At 47.0% G+C, this 18260-nt stretch overlaps 1 protein-coding gene across 4 annotated transcripts in view; it reads right to left on the bottom strand.

Moving 5' to 3' along the window:
- The window catches only part of LRRK1 (leucine rich repeat kinase 1), a 74733-nt gene that overhangs the window by 15877 nt on the left and 40596 nt on the right, over window positions 1-18260 (bottom strand). For 3 of the 4 annotated variants that reach the window (XM_053272876.1, XM_053272879.1, XM_053272878.1), the window contains 8 exons: window positions 16431-16595; window positions 14975-15147; window positions 12429-12549; window positions 11267-11426; window positions 10183-10459; window positions 6005-6176; window positions 3109-3272; window positions 2261-2400 (listed from right to left, as the gene is read on the bottom strand). In XM_053272876.1, the coding sequence (XP_053128851.1) occupies window positions 2261-2400; window positions 3109-3272; window positions 6005-6176; window positions 10183-10459; window positions 11267-11426; window positions 12429-12549; window positions 14975-15147; window positions 16431-16595 (1372 nt within the window). The remainder of the gene's footprint in view (window positions 1-2260; window positions 2401-3108; window positions 3273-6004; window positions 6177-10182; window positions 10460-11266; window positions 11427-12428; window positions 12550-14974; window positions 15148-16430; window positions 16596-18260) is intronic. The other variant, XM_053272877.1, reaches the window with a different exon arrangement.

The raw sequence follows: 18260 nt of genomic DNA, 5'->3' as shown, positions 1-18260 counted from the left end.
CCCAGGGGTCTCCAACCTAGGCTCCCCAGATTTACAATTCCCATCATCCGCAGTCACAACAACCTCTACCTGTAGGCTTCCAATGGCATCTGGTGGGCCAATGTGTGAAACAGGATGCTGGACTAGATGGGCCTTCTTGGGCCTGATCCAGCAGGGCTGTTCTTATGTCTGGGGATGATAGGAATTGTAGTCCAACAATATCTGGGAAACCAAGGCTGGGAATCCTTGATCAACAGGAGGATAATGGGAATGATGGGAGTTGTAGTCCCAGAACATCTGAGGAGCCAGTGTTCCCTCTAATTTTATTTTTCATCTGTGCAGAGAATGGTTTTTGTTCTGGGTGGCAGTATCAAAGCAGTGTGTGCACACATGCATCCAGAGTGGGGCCTTCCTGATTCAACCTGAGCGGGATCTAAAATTAACTGAGTAGACATTACAAAAACCAACATGTGTGTGTGTGTGCATGCCTTAAAGGGAACACTGCTGGGGACGCCAAGTGGGAAATCTCTGCTACACTGTGCTGCAAGACTTTTCACTGGGCTACAAGAAACTCAAATGGTAACAGAAGTTCAAGAGAAATGGAGTTCAAATGTAATGTCTCTTTTGTCAGGGAAGTAAAAATGATCGGTATCTAGGCCAGGGGTGGGCAGGCTTGGCCCTCCAGGTGTTAAACCACCACTCCCATCATATCCATCCACAATAAATTATGACGGGGGGTGATGGTAGTTGTAGTTCAACAACAGTCAGAGGGCCAGGTTTGTCCACCCTGATCTAGGCGAATTTGAACACCACGCAAGAGCTGAAGAATAGAAAGGGGGACAAATGTGACCATCAGAACTATCCTGATGGAACATGGGCCACTACACAGAGATCTCTGAATATTCGTCGTATTCAGCAAATATGATAATATTCATTGTATCCTGAATATTCGCCATATTCGTATCTGCACTGAATCAATTTCAAGCTTGCAAACAGGTGAATTTTTCAGAGGAGCAGCGATCAATATGTTTACAAGACGGGGAAGAGGTTGTTTTTATTGAAACAACTTCCCCAGTTTCCACAGAGCCCAGCCTCTTAAAGAGAGAGAAAGAGCATTGTCTCTGAAACAGTTTGACATTAAAAGGCAGAACTCCTGCCTATAAAACAAAGCAAATTAGCATAGCAGCTTCCTCTTTCCCCGTTTGTTTTTGCCAGAGTTGCATAGTTTGGAAATAACAGCCTTCACTCTTAGGCAGTTTCCACAAGCAATGCTTAAATGGCTTTCTGTTGACATCTCTGGTGTACACGTCAAGTGTAAAACCCACACAGGCAGGAATGACAACTGATTTTAAAATGACTCTCTTCCACACTCTGTCCTGCATTAATGACATTCCACCATCACGACAGTTGTCACCTGGTTAAAGAAAATCTTAGCTAAGTAATTGAATGGATTTTAGTCAATTTAATGGATTGATTGAAATGTGCCTGCAAGTAAAAACAGCTCCGAAGCAAAGGCCTTCCCACCTCCGTGAAGGAAAACGAGCGACTGCTTCTTAAGGTGATATTTGCCAGTCACAGTTTTTGTAATCACTCGATATAAGTAGTAGTAGGGGAGACGGTCTTGGGGTAAAGATAAAGTTGTGTCGACTCCTTTTGTAGAATACAGGAGGGTAGAATACATAGCCACCTAATGGGGCAGTGGAGATTGCCAGTTCGAATCCCTGCTGGAATGTTTCCCAGACTATAGGAAACACCTATATTGGGCAGCAGCGATATAGGAAGATGCTAGAAGGCATCATCTCATACTGCGTGGGAGATGGCAATGGTCAACCCCTCCTGTATTCTACCAAAGACAACCACAGGACTCTGTGAGCACCAGGAGACCTGGTCTTGTGCTAACAAGCTTAGCTAAGCAGGGTCCACCCTGGTTGCATATGAATGGGAGACAAGAAGTGTGAGCACTGTAAGATCTTCCCCTCAGGGGATGGAGGTGCTCTGGGAAGAGCAGAAGGTTCCTATTTCCCTCCCTGGCAGCATCTCCAAGACAGGGCTGAGAGGAGCCTTGGAGAACCTTGGAGAAACCGCTGCCAGTCTGTGAAGACAATAGTGAGCTAGAGAGACCAATGGTCTGACTCAGTATATGGCAGCTTCCTATGTTCCAGGAGTCGACAACCAACTTGATGGCACAACTTTTCCTTTTTCCTTACTTGCGTCACAATGGATGTATATTTACAACCCTATGCAGGAACTCTAGGCAGGAAGTATCTCAGGTTGTCCTTACCAGGAAACCACTGGTCTATCAGAGAATTGACGTGGTCGGTAATAAAAGCCATCCCTGAAAAATCCCTCATGTCCGACTGGCAGATGATCTTGATGCCTCCACTTTTCTTCTTCTTCCAGTTCACGTCAGAAGATTCCACGCTGCAAGAACGGAAAGTGAAAGAAGCACGTGAAGGATGGATCCCAGCAGCCTTTGCCAGCTGCCCCTTTCACCTGCCTGGGGTCTCACTGCTCCAAAAAGGGGGGAGATGACACAGTACCAAGAAGTTTTTTTTAAAAAGGTGGGTGGGGGAGGAAGAAATCCCAAGTGGTGCTGACTGAACTGATAATCAGTTTATTCAGTCTTGCCTGGTGCATCTCAAGCGATATGCTCTTCTTCAGGGGCAACTTTAAAAACATGTTGTAACACATTATACTGCCATTTATTTTGAACACACACACGCACACACACAATAGTGGAAGTTTTTAATTTATGTGTGTCTAATAAATATTAGTGGGTGGGGATGATGGGAGTTGTAGTTCAGCAACATCTCGGGAGGACCAGAGGGTAGGAACCTCTGCTTTAATTTGATTTATTTCATATATTTATATACCAGCCCTCCATTGCAAGGCGGCTTGGGATGGCTGGCAGAAATAGCAAATCACAATAAAGCAAGGTTAAAAATAAAACACTGAAAATCACAGCAAAACAAGAAAGAATAAGTGCATACAGGCTGCAGATAAACACCCTAAAAAGCCTATCTAATGTGGAGGGTCTTCAAATGCTCCCACAACCCCCCTCCCTGCCCGCCGTTCCACCTCACTTTGGGTTTTGTACACAAAGTCCCATCTGGGCAAGTCAACCGGTACCTCACGTAGCCTCCATCAAAGGTGACAAAGAGCCCCTCCTGCCAATAGATGGTGTGATTCCTCTTCACCCGGAAGGTGCTGCATCTGTTTCTCTGTGTGCCTGTGAAGCTGTAGATAACAGACCGTTTGTTCCTGCTTTTGGCGTTCTTCTTGTTTTCAAAGAACTGGAAGATGTTTTGAAAAAAAGGCAACACAAAAATTTAATGCATCAGCTGCATCATCTCCCCATTCCACCTCTCCACAATTATTCATCAGGACCAAATATAAGGGCCTCTCTCTTCTATCCACCCCCACTTCACACACTGCATTCGGCGGGGAAGGCCCATGTTTTGGGAAAACATCCCTGCATTTGCCCCAGAAGATAGAGTCCTGCCCTCAAATCCAGATATTCAGAGACATACAAGAGAGGATGACCAATGCTTTCGTCTCCTACTTGCAAGATGTCCAGAAGCGTCAGGTGGGTCGCTGGTGGAATGCTGGCCACAATCTGGATCTCTGGGACTAGAATTTGGAACTAGAATCCAGGTTTCTGGGACTCAAATTCTGGAACTCAAATCTGGACCTTGGAAACTCGAATTACGGAACCTGGAACTAAAATCCGGGACCTCAAATCTGGACCTCTATGCTCTCTTGTCCAGGCCTCTAATCCAGCAAGCTGGAGGGAGGCCCCTGCACCAAATGCCTGATTTGTGGTAGGCAGGGGCGACCCATCCATGAGGCAAAGTGAGGCGGTCGTCTCAGGCAGCTGATTATTGGAGTGCTAGTGAGTTGACAAGATGCCCTCCTGCCCCCTGCCTTTAAAAAGCAGTTGGACCTTCACTGCAAGATCCACTAGATCCAATGATAAATTTGCTGTAGGACTCAGTAGGATTTGGTTGCATAATGGACAGCAGTGCAGGTGTTCCAACCTGTAGTGGAAGTAAAACCTGGTTTCATTGCTGGGAATGAAAGGGGAGGAGAAGTGGTCTTGTGGCAGCAAGTATGAATCATCTCCTTTGCTAAGCAGGGTCTGCCTTGGCTTGCATTTGGATAGGCTATATATGAACACGAACTGCTGTAAGATATTCTGTTAGGGGACAAGGCCATAGTTCAGTGAAAGAGCATCTGCTTTGCATGCAGAAGGTCCCAAGTTCAATCCCTGGCAGCATCTCCAGGTAGAGACTCCTACCTGAGACCTTGGAGAAGCCACTGCCAGTCAGTGTAGACTATGCTTAGCTAGAAAGAACAAGTGTCTGACTCAGTATAAGGCAGCTTCCTATATGCCACTGATCCCGTTGGGAGATCTCATTGGATCCCTGCAACATCTTGCCTCCACCAAATTCCCTTTTCACCCGTCGCAATCGTGAGCATTTCAGTCGCTTTGAAACAGTGTCCAAATTGACATTAGCAATTACTGGGTGGAATCTTTTGTCTCCCTTCAAGCAAAGATTATTCAAATGTGATTGCCCAATTGTAGTCGGCGTGTGCATCTCGCTTAACGCTCTCCGCGGAGATGCGTTTGGCACGAGTTAATTCTCGGCACTGATTACATTAGTATTAACTTCACTGGCAATCTGTGTAATTACCCACCAGATCTTGTTATCTCGTTATTATCTTGTCATCACTTCAGATTGTTCCGTTGATTTATATTGGCGCGGATGACAGGAATAATATGAGGAGGTCTGCAGGAGCCTGTCAAGCTTGTTATGAATTTTTTAAACACACACAAAATATATTTTTAGCAGCATTCTCGACTCTAACCCTTTGGGTGTGAATAGATGCCATCACATATTGGAAGCAGCAAATATCAAGACAAGCGTGTAGGCATGGGATTTCATTGGCCTTAGTATTCTGATTCTAAGGTCCTCCTCTGTGCATTTAGGGCTGGCCAGCCACTCTCTGCTGGTGAACTGTTTGTACACTTGTCTTGGGATAATCTAACACTTCTTCGCCTCTTGACCCATAGCTGATGTGACCCCAAGCCTCTCAAACAAGTACAACTGTTGATTATCTGTTGAGTAAATTTTTCTCCCAAAATGGAAAGATATGAGGGAGGGACTTTGCCCCGAAATTGCCCCCTCACCTTTATTCAACCCAACGAAACCGCACTGGCCACCAATTCTCCCCATGCATAGTAGTTTCTCCTTGGAAACAACTATACATGATGATGTCAAATTATTCCCAGGAGACTCATGGGAAATTAAAATGGCGGCTGCCAGCTGGCCAGAGGAGCAAAGCCCATCAGGCGCCCTTCCATGAAAACTGCCAAAAGGACTTCTCCATTTTGTGGGTGTCAGTATTTTGCAAAGAAATCTTAGCCCGATTCAGACATCATGTTGTATGAGTACATAGATGTCTGTATACTTGCACGTATGTTTGTGGTGCATGACTGTACCTGTGTTTATTTTAAAAGTGAACCTGGACATAGACCTTTAAAATGCATGGTACAGATAGGAAGTGTACTTCTGTACCTGTGTTCAACATAACATGTGAATGGCTATACCTGTCCCGGGGATGTGCATGGAACCACAGCCACAGCAGGAGGGGAAGCACCTTTAAGGAGCAGGGAGGGGGCTCTTACTCTCCCACTGCCGTGGTTCCCCCACCAGCTCTGTCTGCAAAATCACTGGTGCGGGGAGGCAGTGTACCACTTGCCGCCCTGGTCAATGTCATACCGGAGAGTGGCCAGACCTTCAAATCGGTTTGGAGCACATCCTTCAAACCGGTTTGGAGCACTATGACCTTTAAACCGGTTTGGAGCACTATGAACTGGTTCGTGCACATCCCTAACGTGTGTATATTGTACTCTCATTGTACGAATGCTGAACATGTGTGAATGGGCCTCTTGTTATATCAGCTCCAGTTAAACGCCAATGTTGTTTTCCAAGAGACGTTTCTGTCTTTAGCATGCACCTACCTGGAGATCCATTTCGGCAAGGCTGATGAGCATGCGAGCGATAAACCTTTGCCAAAAGCCAACGGGGACGAAACTCATCTTGAAGACCCTCTGGATGGTGTTGGTTGTGTGATGGCGCAAACCGTGAATATCGAATGCTGGCTTAGCAGGAAGCAGATGGGGAAGGAGGTAACTGAAACCAAATGAAAATGTGTCGGGTCACTTAACGACAGGTTTCAGCACACGTGCCTCGTACACTGGTAACAACGGCTCGGTTTTGCTGACAGCAGTGCAGCCCCAGGACATATTATCTTAGTAATACAGGGAGCTGCTGGCTACGGAGTCAGACCTTTGGCCAAGCTAGCTGAGTATTGTCTATTCTGACCGGCACCAGTTTCCCAGGCAGGCGTCTTTCCCAGCCCTACCTGGAGATGCTGCCAAGGATTGAACCCAAGACCTTCTGCTCACAAAGCAGATGCCCTTCCACCAAACTATGGCACCATTCCCATAAGTTAAACAGGAAGCTGCCTTATACTGAGTCAGACCATTGGTGCATCAACCTCAGTACTGTCTGCTCTGGCTGGCAGCAGCTCTCCAGTGTTTCAGGCGAGAATTTTTCCCAGCCCTACCTGGAGATGTTGCCAGGGATTGAACCTGGCACCCTCTGCATGCAAAGCAGAATCTCTGCTACTCAGCGATGGCCACATCCCCTTGTTAAAAGCTTTTGGAGCCAATAGACAGAGTTGTCACTTAAAGGGTGGCCTTGAAAATTACACACACACCCCGCAACAGATGGACCAAGAACAGGCTCGTCTGCTGGAAAGGATTCCGAGGGCAATAAAAAGGCGAAAGGTTCACGCTGCTAACAAAAACAAACACCAGGAAAGAGAAGAACTGAGGCAGATGCTCCAAGATTTCTTGATTTCCTTTCAGCCCAGAAGCGATGCGGGGATGCCTTGCAGGTAAACATGTGCTGACGGCAAGTGCCGAATGGACCAGCAGCTGCCGCTGGAACGGCTCTCGCCGCCTGCAAGCGGTCCAGGAAGAGGGCAGATTTTCAGCAGCTGCTAAATACCACTCCGCATGGGACTCTGGCAAAAAGAGGGCGTGGTGGCTGTCCTCAGAATACCTCTCAAATGCCTGGATTCCAAAATAGCCAGGCTTCACTGCAAGTTTCAGATGCTCACAGAGAGACAAGAAGCTGCCTTCTGCTAAGTCAGTCCCTTGGCCCATCTAGTTCAGTATTGTCTGCACAGACCGGCAGCGGCTTCTCCAAGGTTGCAGGCAGGATTACCTCTCAGCCCTACCTGGAGATGCTGCCAGGGAAGGGACTTGGGACCTTCTGCCTGCAAGCAGGCAGGTGCTCATCCACTGAGCTATCACCCTATCCCCTAAGGGGAATATCTTCCAGTGCTCACACATGTAGTCTCCCATTCAAATGCAAACCAGGGTGGACCCTGCTTAGCAACGTGGACAATTTGTGCTTGCTACCACGAATTGGCCAGCTCAGCCCCTTGAAACTCATCCCCTTTCAATAGGGCTCCGATCCAGCACAGCCTGGCAGTTAACCCAGCTCACTCACTGAAGGAAAGGCCTGTACCCGCGAGCTCAAAAACAGTCTCGCCTTTGGATCATCAGCCAGCTTACCTACCAGCAGTGTTCCCTCTAACAGAAAATCCCAGATCTGTTCTTGACTACAACTCCCAGCATCCTCAGCTAAAGCCCACTGCCGCTAGGGATTCTGGGAGCTGTAGTCCACAACATCTGGGATTCCCTCTAATGGGGAACACTGCCTGCCAGCCGATTGAAGTCTAGGCTTGGAAAACCATGCGGTCCTCACTGGCCACTCAACTGTCTGTGCCAGTCATGATGATAAAGCCTCTCACAGAATCCAAGGGCTTGGGGAATCCATGGGCTTGGGTTTGGGAGAGGGAGGCATACAGGGGGTCCTCATCGAATTTTAAAGCTGGAAGGGGGCCGGGAAGTCTCCTAGTCCAGCTTCCTGGCTCAGTGGAGGAAATATGTGGAATGGGAATAGGTTACGTTGAGTGCTGAAATGTTTCTGCTAATGCAGATTTGCATAAATAGACCTGTTTTGTATAGTCTTGCGTATGGCACTGTGTGTGTGTGTGTGTGTGTGTGTGTGTGTGTGTGTGTATGAAGAGGATGCGTAACATGTAGTGCATCCAAAGACCTTTAGGTCCAGGCTCCAAATTTACTTTGTTGGTTGTTACCACAAGATGTGGCGACAGCCAAAAACCTGGATGGCTTTAAGAAGGGTGTGGATCACTTCATGGAGGAGAGGTCTATCAACAGCTACTAGTCGGAGGGCTATAGGCCACCTCCCGCCTCAAAGGCAGGATGCCTCCGAGTACCAGTTGCAGGGGAGCAACAGCAGGAGAGAGAGCATGCCCTCATCTCTTGCTTCTCAGAGGCATCTGGTGGGCCACTGTGCGAAACAGGAGGCTGGACTAGATGGGCCTTCTTGGGCCTGATCCAGCAGGGCTGTTCTTATGTACCTTGGCGCTCCTCCAGCCCAGCCTCTGAAAAACTCCAGCTAAGGAGAACCCACCACTGCATGAGCCAGGCTGCAAGCAACCCCTGTGAACGCAGAAGTCAGTGCAGGCAATACTGAGCTGGATGGACCAATGGCCTGAACTGGCATAAGGTAGCTCTCTCCAATACATGTTGCCCGCCTTGAGCATTTAAAAAGCATTATTTCTTCTCGTCCGTTTAATAGTATGAAGGAACCCAGGGCTTTGCAGTAACCGTCTCCAAGTGCAGAGCAACCTTCTCTCTTCACTTAAGCATCAACTGCCACAGGCCTGGCAGACGTTGCAGGCCACATTTCTCGGCTGACGAGACTGACAAGACTCTTCCTGGCTGACGGCAGGGTTGCTCACCCCTGTCAGGCAATCTAGATGGTAATTGCAAGCGGCCCATCAGAAATAACCAACCCTAGCAACGGTGTCGAGAGATGGCAGCAAGGTTTGCCTGCACACACAGCAAAATGGGCTGGAGACAAGAGGGGAAGGGATGGAAACAACAATCCGTTTCCTTGCAGTAATTGCCTTTGCAAAGAGAGAAAAAGGGGGAAATGCAAAAGGAAATCTAAAGGCTCTTTAAGCAGAAAGAGCGATGGCTTTGTGGGTCGCAGAAGAGTTTGCTTCTTTCAGTGCAGGGAGAATCACGGCGACAAAATGTAAGGACCCCGTTTCATACAAGCCTTGCACGAAATGGGTCTTTCCCCAAATTCTTTCCGGGGACCAGATGGCCAGCATCCTTATCTTCTTGGCAGAAACAACTGTGTTTGCATCTGTTGCCAGGGCAAAATTGGTTACAATTATTTTTAGGCCCTCTCTGATGGCCACAGAAATTTGGTTTGAAAGGAGCGGGAGAGTTTGCGATAAGAACCGGAGGGCAGACAAAAATCTTAGCCAATCTAATCAACTCCCCACAACATGCACCTAAAAATAGGAGTGGAGAAAGCAAGTGTGTGAAAGGGAGCAGAGTGGCGATCAGTTTTTGAAAAGCAGCTACAGGGCGGGCGAGATAGAGAAATGGCAAAGGGTGGGGGTGACCCTACTACAGAGCCTTTACATGATTTTATTACTTTTTGTAGTTTACTAAGTTTTAGTGATTAGTGCTGTATATTTTAGATTTTCGAGCAATAGTTTTTATATGGTTCATATTAAAGGTGCTACTATGTATTTGTGGAATTTTGGTGATGCTCTGAGGAATATACAAAAATGAATGACAAGGAATGCCCACTGAAAAACCCTGGTTCTTTCCAAATGGCCATGGAATGCATGGAATTTCCAAATGGCCATGCATTCCTATGGCCCTTTGGAAGGAGGATCATAGGAACACAGGAAACTGCCTTATACAGAGTCAGACCATTAGTCCATCCAATTCAGTACCTACACAGACTGGCGGCGGTTCTCCAAGGCCGCAGGCAGGAGTCTCTCCCAGGCCTGCCTTGGAGATGCTGCCAGAGAGGGAACTTGGAACCTTCTGCCTGCAAGCAGGCAGATGTCCTTCCTAGAGCAGCCCCATCCCCTATGGGTAGTATCTTATAGTGCTTACATGTGTAGTTTCCCATTCAAATGCAAACCAGGTTGGACTCTGCTTAGCAAAGGGGACCATTCAAGCTCTCTACACCACATTAGCCACACCTGTGGGGACAATTACCAGTGTACCTGTTGTTGGCTACCGGCAGGGCAATTTCAAACTTGGCAAGGAACTGGAAATACTGTTCTTCGGTCTGCTTGGTGAATCCTGTCCCAACCAACAGCATCCGGAGGTCCTCGGCTTTGATGACGCCGTTCTTCGCCACCGACTTGGAGCTTTTGATGTTGAAGATGCGCTGCAGACACTCCGACAGCCAAACGGGGTCCAGGAAATAGAGATTTCTCAGCCCGTGGCTCGTATCTGGGAAATGCAACAGCGTCCCCGTCTCTATCAGGAAGCTGATGGCTGGGGTAGAGGCAATGAAATAACAAGAATTATTATTTATTCTTAGCATCGGCAGGCTGTCACTTGGAAATAGATGCTTTGCCTATCGTACGTCAGGGAGAGACTGTATGCTTTGACTGCAGAAGGCGCCAGGTTCAGTACTTAGCAAATCCAGGTAAGGCTTGGAAAGACGCTTGCCTGAAACCATGGGGAGTTGCTGCCAGTCAGTGCTGGTAATAATGGGCTAGATTGATCAAGTATCTGTCTTGGTACAAAGCAACTTCATAGTAGGAAAAAGCCCATAGCTCAAAAGCTAAGAAACCAACTCTTCCAAGCTTTGAAAGTGCACTGGGGGACGGCAGGGGGTGGGGTGGGGTGGGGTGGGGGGTGGGTCGGTTTCCAGCAGCCTCCTCTCTGCTCCATGTGTTTCTTGCAAGCAGGGCGAAGAGAGGCGCTCCCTGAAAAGCCTGCCAGGGTCACATCAGTCGCAGAGAGCTGCTCCAAACGGCAAGGAGCGTTTTGCCACCCTGTTGGCGCCCCAACAATCTGTCGCCCGAGGTGGCTGCCTCACCTTGCCTCATGAAAGGGCCTGCAGCGAGTTAGCAGCGGTGGCACAATCTGCCGCAGAGACCTTCTGGGTCACGGCTCACTTTCTCTCAACCACCGTGTAATAGGAGCTCTGGACACTAGTTCTCTGCTGAATCCTCATTCAAATTGTTAGCAAAGCGCATGCACACGAGATCCTCTCCCTCGCGCCCCTGCATCAAAAAACCTTGCATGCTCTGGATTCTGAGAAGTTACCCCCACCCACCCCCCATGCAGACATACCAGACTGCAGGTCCTCATAGTCTTTGATGTCGTTTCCTGGGGTTTTCTCTATGATTTGCTCGATTTCCTTGTCTGTCAGGTACTGCACGTTGTCGTTCTGGCTTCTGCTCAGTTGCTCAGCGAGGATGGCTTCCTGGAGGCTCAGGTAACTCCTTGGGACCTGTTAAAGTATGCTGAAGTTATAGCAGTCGCATTGTTCCTTTCCATGTACCATATTTACCCAAACCCAAGATGAGGTTTGCCCCCCAGTTCCTTCCTGTTAAATATAGGAGGGTTGTTGTGAATTCAGAGTCCTATTTCTTTTGCTAAGTGAGCAGAGACACCCTTTTAAGTGGTGATTCTCTTACATTTAGCAGGGGGAGAGCAACCAACCCTATCCAACCCCAGCACAGCATCCCTCCAGTGGCTGTTGCTGATATCTGCCTTATGTTTCTCTTTAGATTGCGAGCCCTTTGGGGACAGGGGACCATCTTCTTGATGTATTATTTATTTTTCTATGTAAACCGCTTTGAGAACTTTGGTTGAAGAGCGGTATATAAATATCAGTAGTAGCAGTAGGTACAACCTGTATTTAATTATTGTGTATCTTCATCCATTTATGGATTTGTTGAGTGTTATGTATCCATATCCATTTATGGATCACTGTAAGAATTCTGATATTGTGTATTATCATTAAGATAGTCTGTACAAGTAGATCTTTTTCACCTTACGGTTTCATTTTGCATGAGGCCGACTTCTACAAATAGTATCTGTGTATTTTTATACAAGGTATTAAGAGTATTAGCCTTTGTTCTTTAGTGGATCTTTTTCCTTCACTCAATTTCAAAACGAAATTGAACTACAATTCCTGCCATCCCCGACTTCTGGCAACTAGCGGCCGGGCATGATGGGAGTTGTTGTCCCAACTTCAGCTAGAAGCCCAAGGTCATGCAGCGCTGCAAAACTACCAGAGCTAAATGGAACCTTATCGAGAAAGGGGCAACGATTCAGGGCAGAGAAACCACCCACGGTGCTGTTATTCAAATCGGACTCATTCCCGTATTGGAGCGCATGGCCACGAATTCAGATTACACGTCTCCTGGAAATTCCAAAATGGCGGGAAGCGTTTGGAGACATCCAGCCAAGCCAGGGTGGCCTTCTGTTGCTGAGGAAACATACGCACCAGCCTCCCAACAAGCCTCTGCGAGCAAATTGAACTTCCCACGTCTTTCATGTTGCAAGTGATGTGGTAGATCAGCTGGCGGAGCGTGTCCAGGCCTTCGAGCGTTTTACACGAAAGCTCACTGCAGAGAGAAATCAGCACCATCAATCAGTGGAAGGGCTGCTTCTTCTGTGGGTTGTGGTCCCTCCCATCACCTCCAGCAGGTGTACAAACCACACTTTATCAAAGGAGGAGGAATCTACCTCGTAAAGTACCCAGCACTTTACCAAGGTAGGAGAGGAGAGCTGGTCTTGTGGTAGCAAGCATGACTTGTCTCCTTAGCTAAGCAGCGTTTGCCCTGGTTGCATATGAAAGGGAGACTAGAAGTGTGAGCACTGAAAGAGCTTCCCCTCAGAGGATGGAGCTGCTCTGGGAAGAGCAGAAGGTTCCAAGTTCCCTCCCTGGCAGCATCTCCAAGATAGGGCTGAGAGAGACTCCTGCCTGCAACTTTGGAGAAGCCACTGCCAGTCTATGAAGACAATACTGAGCTAGATAGACCAACGGTCTGACTCAGTATATGGCCGCTTCCTATGAATCGATATCCAACTCGGCTCCTCCCACCCAGACGAACACTTCCTCCCCCTACACAATTTGCTTCCCCTACACAAGTAACTGTGGAAGACTGAAAAGGAGTTTTTATGTTTGTACAACAGGCTTTCCAGCTGTTGTTGGATTACCACTCCCATCATCCCCAATCACAATGGCCAGTAGCCAGGGATGATGGGAGTTGTAGGCCAACATTTGCAGGAGGGAACAGGTTGAGACCCCTGTTCCCATCCTTCCCACAATTTATTTCAGCTAAAAACAAACAACAAAGTAATAATAATCCATCTGAATGATGAGATAGTTCAATTTTTAAAAAGCAGGGGGAGGGGAATACAAAAAGAAGGAAAAAACAATCATTTACATAAGAACGTCAGGCCCAAGGAAGCCCATCTAGTCCAGCCTCCTGTTTCACACAGTGGCCCACCAGATGCCCCTGGAAGCCTACAGGCAGGAGTTGAGAGCATGCCCTCTCTCCTGCTGATACTCCTCTGCAACTGGTATTTAGTGGCATCTTGCCTCTGAGGCTGGAGGTGGCCTATAGCCCTCAGTCAATTAGTAGCATATACGGTAAGTTGCTAATTTAAGTAATGCTAATTTAAGTACTTAAATTAATAGTAAATTAATAGTTAGGTTAATTAATAATAAATTAACAGTAAATTAATAGTTATAGTAAATTAATGGTAAATTTAGTAAATTAATAGTAAATAAAATAAAATAGTATATTAATAGTAAATTAAATAGTAAATTAATAGTAAATAAATAGTAAATTTAATTTAAGTAATGCTAATTCTAATGACTGAGAGGAGAATGTGCAAGGATATTCCTCTTTAAACTGCGAACAGTTCATTAAAAGTTAGAACTGATCTCATTTTATAATTGGATAGAAATCCCTCCTCTTTGCCACTCTGTCGAAAGAAGACCCCGGGTTTAAAGGATGATCTGAATTTAGGCTTTGTGTCTCACCACAAAGATTTGCTGTTACTCATTCCACACATATTCTCCAGAGTGAAAAGGAGGAAATTAAAAAGGGAATGTATTTATAGGCGGTATCTTCTGTTTTCAAACCCCAGGCACCATTAGTGGAGGGAGAGGGAAGGAGACCCTCGCCCGGCAATGGGAGATAAGGCAGTTTTTGTCTCCGGCTCACAAAGGCTTCCCGGTCACACACAGCAACTCCAAAGTGTGTGTCGGCTGTTCTGCTCTTTGCGTTCCGAGCAGCCGGGTTTCTGCTGGCTGTAGGTGAAGGACTGTGAATGAGGGAAATTGTTTGAGGGAGAAGAGAGTTGACTGGGAGAGAGAGCGCGATCGCATCCCCCAGCTGAGAGGAAATGCATAAGAGGAAGAACAAGGAGGGCTTCTGGGAGCCGACTCGGTGTTTAGAGAAGTTTCTGAAAGAAGCTTCAGTAGAGTTCGGAGAATAATGGTCTGGAGCGGGTTTTCCTTAGAGATGGGGTCTAGCTGGGCAATGGTACAAGAGCAGAGCACAAGAAATGTTTAAAAAAAAATCCAAAAAAACTCCCTACAACTACATGTGCACATGTATTATGTTCATTCTGAGTGACCAAACTGCAATAAAAATAAAAATTGGTCCACATCTGGACTAGCACTGTGCACAGGCAAGATTTCCTTTGCGTACTTGTGCAAGAAGGTGCCATTTTTAAAGTTGTTTCCTCTTTCTTCTGAAGCCCACTGTGCATCACCAAAATAGTATTAATGTTACAGGCATAGACTAGCAAAAATACAGATTCAGAACACAACGCATGGAACAAAATCAAAATAAATATGTCCCCGAGGGCCACATGACCCTCTGGGACAATGCACAGAGGGGAGGAGGAGATAACAATAAAATTGCCTCTTCCCCTGCTTGCACAATAGTGCAGTGGGAGTCTGGAACTCACATGTGCACTGTGCCAGTCAGGATGTCGACCACTGACTATCTCAAGGAGGGAGGGACCACTTACTGTAAGTGTTTCAGTGTGATATCAGGGAAGCCAGTGGCTCGCGAACCAGAAGGAGAGCGACAGACAGCAAGGACGTATGCACGCAGAGTGGCGATCCTCTCCACACGGAATTTTGTCTCAATCAAATCGAGGTGCGTCCCTACCACCAGCACCACAGAGTTGGGTGCCTTGGCCTGCAAAGAGAGTTTAAAAACAAAACAAAACATTTTAGCATCACTGTTTTGTAACTAGTCCATGAAAGCCTTTTTAGAATTAGGAAGTACAGAACAGGAAGCGAACAGGCTGTTTCACACAATTATAAGCAGGGCGGAAGATGCGTCCTACCCAAATTCAGGAGGTGTACATGTTTCCGTTTTCTGATTGTGAGTAAGAAGCAAGACGGGGAGGAGGAAGTGATGGCCCAACAGCTGCATCTGGCTCTTTAACGAAACAGGACAAAAAGCCCTCCGACCCAGCTGTGCTTAGCAGACGATCACTTCGTCCCCGTCCCACTTTCTTTTTTCCCTCACAGAAGACTGGAAACCGACAGCTCCTAAACCTGCATAGGACGCATCACCTACATTGACTGGGATGGCAAGAAAAGAAAAGAAAATACAAGGGAAGGCAATGTGCAAATGTTGCTGAACTACAACTCCCACCACCCCAACACAATTTATTACAAACATGATGAATATTTATATACCGCTGTCCAACAAATGTTGGCAATATCTGAATAGGTGCATCTACACAGTAAACTATCAGGACGGACATGGCCCAGCGTAACTTGGATTTTAAGGGACAGTGGTCGACATCTTGACTAAATTTACTAGAGGAAACCCTACTGAAATTTAGCAGTCTTTTAGAGTAACTCCTGAGTGGTTATTCAGTAGTTATGCCCTGGTTTGTATTTAGGGTAACTAGTGAGTGCTGTTTGCTGAAATATATTCCCATAGGAATATATTAGCACCCCCACCCCCAAGCTGTTTTTGGACTACAACTCCCACAATCCCAGCCACAGTGGCCAATAGCCAGGGATTATGGGAATTGTGGGCCAACACCTGCAGGAGGGCCAAAGGTGAGCAGCCCTGCCCTAGGCAATGGGGCCATAGTTCAGTAGCAGAGCATCTGCTTCCGTGCACAAGGCTGAAGGTTCAATCCCTGGCAGCATCTCCAGGTAGGGCTGGGAAAGACTCCTGCCTGAAACCTTGGAGAAGACGCTGCCAGTCAGTGTAGACAATCCTGAGCAAGATGGACCAATGGTCTGACTCTGTACAAGGCAGATTCCTATTTTCCTATGTAGTACTTCGGAGTAATTTGGTAAAGGTGTCAGCCACTAATTAGAATTCCAAAATGGATGGTAAATGTTGCACTTTTAGCCAAGATCTGCCAACGAAATTCTAACACATGTCTATGCTGCGACCCATTGGGTTCTTCCACGCTTACATGAAATGCCAGCCAACGTCCACGTCTGCCTTACCTCGATATTCAGCAACCAGAACTGAAGATTCGCGACGGCTTCTTCCCCCAGCGCCAAGTTCCAGACGACGACGTACAAAGCCTTATCTGTGAAGAAACACTGATTGACTGTCGACATGCTGGCGGGGCCCCCAATATCCCAGACGTTAAATTCGACTGAATCAACCTAATCGGACAAAGAGAAACATTCAGGCCCAGGACAACACCCACGGTAGCGAGAGCAAGTCGCACAGAGATAATGGTCAATGCATAATGAACTCGCGCCCAGGGTGTCTTCCCAAGGCATGGCGCGAAAGGCATAAATGAGAGTCAATGTTCCGGTTGAAGAAAGAAGCACTTGTCAAGGGGCGGCTATCACTTCCACACAGGAAATCTGAGCTAATTGCTCCCTGCTCCGGCAAGAGTGCATCCGCTGAGGCTGCAGAAGGGGGTTGCTAACGGTCCGTTCAAAGGGGTTGCCTACTTTTTCAAGGATTTGGGGCTAACTTTGTCTGCAGGGGCACCTCTCCTTTTCTCTCTTAATCGGGGGGAACATAGGTAGCAGCCTTATACAGAGTCAGACCATTGGCCTTTCTAGCTCAGTACTGCACATACTGGCTAGCAGCGGTTCTCCAAGGTTTCAGGCAGGAGTCTCTCCCAGACCCACCTGGAAATACTGTCTTGACCTGAATCCAAGACTAGTTTTTTCTCCCAAATTCTTTGGCGTTAGAAATCAGGGGGTTGCCTTAAATTCCGAGTCCTCCTCCTTTCAGGTAAATACAGTATAACCTGTATTTTTAAAGGGGTCAGATTCAGAGGAGTCTTCTATCCACGTAAATACAGTACCAGGGCCTGAACCCGGGACCTTCAGTGTGCAAAGCAGAAGCTCTACCACTGAGCGATGGCCCCATTTCCAAAGCAATTGTGAAAAGAAACATGTGGCCCTGTTACAAAGGAACATAGGAAGCTGTTGGTCCCTTGGTCCACCGACATCACTTACTGTCTACACTGACTGGCAGCAGCCTTAAGGTTTCAGGTAGGAGTCTCTCCTAGCCCTACCTGGAGACGCTGCCAGGGACTGAATCTGTGTCCTTCTGCATGCAAGCATCCTGTCTTAAATTCAGAGTCATCTTCTATTCAGATAAATACAGTGTGGTTTATTGATTTATTGTGTATACCAAGGAAAATAATTTCTTTCCACATAATATTTGTTTGGGTATTTAAACCACATTAAGTGTCTCTACTAATTCGGGTATTTCAGTTCAAATGGCTACTTGAAAACCTTCAAGGGACAACATGCAAAATGAATGTGGTTTTTATATTAAGCTACAACATGCCAAATCAGATCATGAGGACCTGGGGAAAATACAGAAAATGTTCCAATTTTAAAAATTCTGGAAAAGCCACATCTTTGCTTGCAGGTAGAAATTCCATAGCCCAGGGATTCTTAAACCTGATCCCCCAGATGTTGTTGAATGTCAAGGCCCATAACCCCCAAGGCACAATGGCCAAGGTCATTGTGGCTGGGGATTATGGGAGTTGAAGTCCAACAACATCTGGGGACCCAGGCTTGAGAACCATTGCTCTAGCTGTAGCCTTTTTCCGTTTTCCATAGCCTTAAATCCCTGTTTGGGAGTAAAGAAGGTGGAATCTTTCCCCCACAAGTCCTACTTGGTCTTGAGCTTCATACTTCAAAGATAAGCATCTAAATGAGGATTCTCAATGTTGGGTCTCCCCAGATGTTACTGGACTTCAACTCCCATAATTCCCAGCCCCAGTGGCCTTTGGTTGGGGATTATGGGAGTTGAAGTCCAATAACATCTGGGGACCCAACGTTGAGAATCCCTGGTCT

This window comes from Hemicordylus capensis, chromosome 10 (genome assembly GCF_027244095.1).
Source record: "Hemicordylus capensis ecotype Gifberg chromosome 10, rHemCap1.1.pri, whole genome shotgun sequence".
Lineage (NCBI taxonomy): Eukaryota > Metazoa > Chordata > Lepidosauria > Squamata > Cordylidae > Hemicordylus > Hemicordylus capensis.
The sequence above is the reverse complement of the archived record's forward strand: the minus strand, read 5'-3'. Positions and strand labels throughout refer to the sequence as shown.